This window comes from Alosa alosa, chromosome 21 (genome assembly GCF_017589495.1).
Source record: "Alosa alosa isolate M-15738 ecotype Scorff River chromosome 21, AALO_Geno_1.1, whole genome shotgun sequence".
NCBI classification, from domain to species: domain Eukaryota; kingdom Metazoa; phylum Chordata; class Actinopteri; order Clupeiformes; family Clupeidae; genus Alosa; species Alosa alosa.
In genome coordinates, this window is record NC_063209.1 from 8,726,672 (window position 1) to 8,733,191 (window position 6,520).

At 39.2% G+C, this 6,520-nt stretch overlaps 1 protein-coding gene across 1 annotated transcript; it reads right to left on the minus strand.

Moving 5' to 3' along the window:
* Window positions 1-1,044: 1,044 nt before the first annotated feature.
* On the minus strand, window positions 1,045-4,136 carry si:ch1073-303k11.2 (LRRN4 C-terminal-like protein). Its single transcript, XM_048231737.1, has 2 exons — window positions 4,000-4,136; window positions 1,045-2,569 (listed from the first exon to the last, which is right to left on the minus strand). The coding sequence occupies exon 2, from the start codon at window positions 2,559-2,561 to the stop codon at window positions 1,842-1,844; it is 720 nt and encodes a 239-aa protein (XP_048087694.1). The 5' UTR covers window positions 2,562-2,569; window positions 4,000-4,136; the 3' UTR covers window positions 1,045-1,841.
* Window positions 4,137-6,520: the final 2,384 nt, after the last annotated feature.

A 6,520-nucleotide genomic window follows, 5' to 3' on the forward strand; every position in this document is an offset into this window, starting at 1 on the left:
TCTGTTGACTGATTATGGAAGGAGTCTCTTGCTTTTAGATGTACAAATGAAAGGATAGACGAAAAAGGCTTCTAGAAAGAAGTATTTTGTAGTATTTTGAAAATACAAAAATACAGCATTTTATTTTGATAATTTTTTTCTGTATTTTGTAGTTTATTTTGATACATTTTTAAGGTGGGTATTTGGTATTTTATTTGGAAATACATTTTTATGTATTTGTGCCCATCCCTGAGTAGGCCTATCTAAAACACTGTGTGATCAGTGTGATTATTAGTCCTGTAGGCTAGTAATTTCTCATAGACCGATTCAGGTTTTTTTTTTCTATATTGCAGGCTACACCTAAAAATGTTTGCCGTTTTTCTTCAAAAGAGCTTTTTTTACAGCTTTAAAAAGGATAACTGGCTGTCTCAGCAGCTTTTCAACTTTTCATTCATTAATCAGTTTAATGTCCTCCATCTCCAGGGTAACTTGATGCATTGCAACATAGATGGCAACTCATTGATTTAAAATTTGAAGCAACCAAGGGAGTGGATAATGTGCCTGTTATTGCTTTGTACGGTTCAGTTCAGACTATATTGAAGTTGATTTATTTGGACTAGGAGGGGGGGCAGCTTTATTTCAAGTTGTCAAGTAAAATAGTAGAAAGCTTATCAAAGCGAAGTCATAATTAGCCTTTCATTGATAAGTGAAAATTGCCTTGATAAGTGTGCCCACAACTGTAATCCGAGAAAATTCAACGGATTTCAAACTTCTCTCTCTCTCCGTGTGTGAATGTACTGAACATACACAAATGTTATGATAGAGCGGCTCAGCCATATTGACGTGTATCAATAGGAAATTCAGTGCAATCAATTTTCTTTGTTCACAGATATCTTTTGAAATACTGCATATGATTACAGTTTTGATTTCACTCCACTGCCACTGTTTTATTGGACTCTTATGTGCATTTTTGAATTAACCTAAGCCATGGGCGAGGGCTATTAGTAAATGTCTGCTGTGTCTGTGTACCTTACCATGATAACATCCAATATCAGTGACCCCATGTATATTTTTCTTTTTATTAAGACAAAAATCAATAAAAAAAATATTTTAAAAATTAAAATGATCAGACACAGAAATGAATTTAATCGTGTTGTACACCCATTTCATACCCAACTATTCATAGCAACACTATTCCTAAGATGTTACAGTTACAAAATGAATAGGCTTTATTTTAGATATTTTAGATCTTTATTTTAGATATTTTAGAGTTTTGCCAAGCATTTGACTGCTTAAAATTAGAATCAGAAAATCACAGAGAAGAAATAAAATGTGGTTGTGTAACACTATTACCAAAGTCTTAGGTCACACCCGTGGCCCACCTCTTATCACCTTGGTTGGGTATGACATAGTGACTCAATTCTCTCCTACAGTCTTCAAAAACATTGCTCAATACTATTATTTTGGTATCACATTTATCTGATCTCTAAGATAAGATAATGCTCTCCCATGCTCTGTCACATGCTATAACCTCCCTCTCTATGTGGATGATTATCATTCTTCCTTATATAACTAATATAAAATCCTATATAATTAAATTAGACCCTGTTATACACAAAAAAATAATACAATGGAGCTCCAGGCTCTCACTTTCAAACCAGCACATATCATTAGTAACATCAGTTTAGCTTAGTACCCTCTGTAAAACAATCACACATTCAAACAACCACAGTATAACCCTCAAGTGAAACATGCCAATTAGCAGGCATCACTGTGTGATAACCATATCTCTCAAATGAGTCATCAGATTTACAAAATCCGCTCCACATTTCTGTGGTGATAGATGTTCCAAAGAATCCAGGCTACAATGTCCCGTCGGTACTGAATGACGGATTTCTCAGTCCCTGGGGGTTGTCTGTCCCGCCTTTGCAGCATGCCTTCCGTCTCCATAGGATGAGTGCCGTCACGGTGAGGAGCAAAATGAATCCTAGACCCCCAGCAATGACCCCTGCCACCAAGGGTGTGTTTGCATGCTTCTCCGGCCTGTACGTGGAGCAGGACTCCTCGGAAAGTGAGCTTACGCCTGCACTGTTCATGGCCTGCACACAGACTCTCTGGCCCACCTTTATGCCTGCAAGAGTTACGTTGCGGGACATCCCTTCAAATACATGGGATTGCCCCTCCTTGCCCTCTACAGTGACCCGATACTGGGACACGAAGGAGAAGGGGGCACACCAATGGACAGTGACCTGTCCAGATTCTGCCGGACTTACACCTGTGACCTGGGGCGTGTGGGGAGGCTCCGTCTGGGGTGTGATCCCTGGACACAGGCATCCCATTTTGGCTGCAATGTCCTGGCAACTTTCCTCTTGGGCCACACACAGGTCGTAGTCACATATCTTGTAATCGCCAGCACTTTTGGTGACATCTGGATATTTGTTGTCGGGTGGCGTTGTTGTTGTCTCTTCATAATCATCAAACACCAGATGAATTGGACCGTCAGAGGCTGATGAGCTCTCTATCAGACAGATGAGAAGGACTGGAAGCCTCAGCAACAGCAAGGTGGGATTCCAAATGATCATGGTTGCTTCTATGGAAACAGAACAGAACAGAACGATGAACATTCCAATACGAGAACCTTGCCCGTTTCACAACAAGAAGTAACATGAAATAACAATGTTGTTTTAATAGCAATTTAATCTTTGTTTGTGATTCCTGTTTTGTGTCTTTTTTGATTGAGGAGAAATAAATTCTGCTTTTCCACCCACACAAAGGTATCACAAATCTAGAGACTTGTTAGAGACAAGTACATTCTTAGCTCAGTTTTACCTTTTAAAAAGTCCTTATACAATATCCTAGATAATGTAAATGTAAACACCATGGCACTAATACTCAAACAGTAGAGATTGTTATTTACATATAACTCACTTTTATTTTTCCATCAACAGAACAAAACTCGGTTCAACGAGTAATCAGACCTTATGTTAATTCTCATTACAGGACACTATTAAAACCACTTAATGGATTTGACATGACCTCCACGCAAAGACCTCCACGATGCGAAAAGAGTTTTCTCCACCAAGTTAATTAATTCTGTATATTCGGACACCTTACAGGATGTTATTCTGTTTGTCCCCCATGTTGCCAGTCATGTATGTAGGCAATAGGCATGCATTTATATAGCACATAAAGGGAAATGCAGTTCAGATTAAAAAGAGGCTGACCTGTTAAATTTGTCGTACTACATTCATTGGTTACGGAAATGATAGTGGATATTGTTATGTTACAGTTGATTCCCATATTGAAGTCTGCTTCTTGTCAGTTCAATCATCGTTTACATTGATATGGGACGCTGATTACATTTTTTTTTTTTACCAGATCTACTTTATAGGAGCCCAATGTACAGAATTAATAACCCTCTGCCAGCCAATATTTCTTGTCTCTTGGGGCTACGTTTTCAATAATATGCCTTGTAGTTGGTATACCATGATTATTGTGTGGGTATTTTTTTTCATATTTTCATTTTATGTTACATTTTATGAGCCAGTATTTGTAGTTTGTAACAAAATAGTTTTTGATGAATTTGTGTCCACCTCTGACAATAAGTAGGCTACTTCTTCACATCAAAACACAGGAAAATGGACAGTCAGATGAAACCACAAACCGCACAGCTGACAAGCCCCAGCTGTAAAAATTGTGAAGTCTGGCTTCTCAAGTTACTTTGCACCCGCCTGTGAGTAACAACGAATTGAATGGCTTGGAGCCAATGTTTCTATGGGAATGTAATGGCATCCGTTTAAAAGCACAATTAATAACTTTCCCATATCAATCAAAAACACAGTGTCTTGTTTTACTAGTTACTACATAAAGATGTTACTCACAAAGACTCACAAGACATTGTAAAAGGAGATTATTTGACCACATTGTCAGTCTAGCTAGTAGTTCCTCTCACTGTCATAGCAATCAACCAAATGCAGAACAAAAGGTAACCATTGTGGAGTATTGTCCACCATAACCTACCTGAAAATGTAAGTTCCCCCTATGACTTCCTCTTTACTCTGCCAGTGAAAGATGTCGTCCTCAAGAATTGCCTTTTATCTCTCAGACTGACGTGCTCATTTCAAGCACACACTTTTTTTTTCTTCCCACCAAAAGTTTCTCCTCCCTTCCAACACCCCCTCATGTCACTTGATGCACATCCCCCTCCTTCTCTCTCTCTCTCTCTCTCTACCTTCCTCCCTCCCTCTCTCACACACTCTTCCTTTATCCCTTTTAGGCATTGTTTGGAAGGGATGTATTTGCTGCTGAAATGTTTATGATTCCCTGGGCACTACTTTCTCTCTCTGTAACAGTAAAAGTTCCTCTTAGGCACATCACAGGCCAGTCGAAACTTGTTATTGTAAATGCTAGGTGAGGATTTTTTTTTTTGTCCTGTTTTTAAGAGTCAAGGCACGGAAATGGAGGGCATCCAATGGAACGAGTCCATCCAAACAGCATGGAGCACAGTCAAACACATTCCAACAGGAATTATGCAAGTATTACAAAGAAAGAGTGTGTGAGTGTGTGTGTGTGTGTGCATTGGAGCAAAAAGGTTGGTTCTGATTGAGTACTGATGTGGGGGGAAGGGGCTATTTCTACCCCCTTCCACACAGAAGGGTAAGAGAATAGACCCCTCTCCTTATATATGTGTTTAAAAAATTAAACAGTTCAGTAGTTCATAGCATATACCTCACTGGTAGAGCATGTATAGTGCCCCTGTCCTGATATATTTTCATTAGATCATCCTTAATTCGTGTTCAAAATACAATGTGGCACAAATAATCCCATCAGATTTATACGCTTCATCACTTGTCGAAACAGGCAACTCACGACAACAATGAATGTGGAAGTGGTGTCGGGTTGGTGGGTGGGTGACTTATGTACATGTGCAGTAGTGTGTAAACTGATCATTTTTTTCCAAATATGCTGGTACACAGGACATAGAAACCATGTAGATCTGAAGACAAAAAACCTGACTTTGGTTTACATGTCTGGAACAATTCCAAAAAGCCATAGACAAAACAGTGCTGCCATGAATGGTGGGAGCTGGTTGCCTATACACTGAGCAAACAGTCCCTCTGATAGTTCAAGTTCAAGCACGCCAGGCATGAGTAAGATCGCCCCTATCTATGTCCCTGTGTTGTCTCAATCCATCGTACTAAAAAATGCAGACACAGTGAATAAGTGGGACTAAAAAGAGCTGTCTGGACATCCTGTCACCCACATCTTCCCCATTTCTTTCCCACCTCACATATATGTTACAGTAGGTGAGTCATTCCACCCACCACTTCTGTCACTCACCCTTCACACCCACTCCAATGTCTTTTGAGATTAAAGGAATCTGAGCCACTGGGGAGGGGGGCATGCAACTTCTTTACCTTTGACACTATAAAGGCTTGCTAAAATAACAGATATGGTATGCTCTAAGAGTGGGCAATAAAGAAAGAGGCTGATAAGGCTAACTCTAAAGGATTGAGGAAATTCAAATAGATCTGAATCAAACTAAAAGAAAAACTAAAGAACAGATGGAAAGAGAGAGAGAGGGAGAGAGAAAGAGAATGATCCTCTGAATTCATTGTCCAAATTGATTGGCAAGCTGCTTATTGGGATGGTTACTGCGCCATCTAGTGTATTTAGTGTGCACCTGCAACATCACAGCATTTCTTCCACCCAAGAAAGAAATGCTACATTTAAATTCATTAGTGTCCCACAGACCCACTTCTAATGATGTCATTAACCAGATTTTGCTTTAGTTTATGGTGTTGGACAACATGTCTGTTAGCCTAGTGTTTATCGGAATGACTTGACTTCATAGAGTTTTGTTTAGTTATATAATTAGTCAGTGTATCGCTCCTGCAGTTTGCTCATCACAATTCTTACAGGATATGCCAGTGGAAGATGAGTGCAAGGGGGGTAGGCCTGCCACCTAGATATGGCATGTGGGAATACCATACATCAAACCTAAACCTAGGCTACATCAAAGCTGACATACTGGAAGAGATTCATTACCAGGGTAGAAGGCTAAAGTAACAGTTAAACGACATTTTGCTACAGTATTTAAGATGTATGCATTCATGTCAAACTGCAGCTTTTGAGGAATTACTTGCATTTAATATGCAGGACTGTTGTTTAAGTCTTTAAGTGTTTACATGTGGATTACCAAATATGATCATGTAATTTTAAAGAGAGTAATTTGCACTTTACCAAGTAGCCTAGCTTTAGATAGATAAGTGATAGATATATAGAGTGTAATTGGTAGTTTCCAAAGCTTCTAAGTGGTTTCTTAACACTGTTATTAAATGTGTTTTGCCTAAACTACGATGCTGAAAGTATGAGGAAAATGTTTGTTTAGCTTTCATTTGTGTTTAATTCCTATCAGATTTGAAAGACATAGGGCTAGACGAGCGTGAAATATGCGAACTTGCTAAACATACCCATGCCTTCTTCCACTGAACAAGAACCTGAAACCTTTCGTGTTACCCCCTCGCAACTAGGCTATATG

Coding starts and splice junctions, on each gene's coding strand:
- si:ch1073-303k11.2 (XM_048231737.1), bottom strand. CDS start 2,561: ATGATCATTTGGAATCCCACCTTGCTGTTGCTGAGGCTTCCAGTCCTT.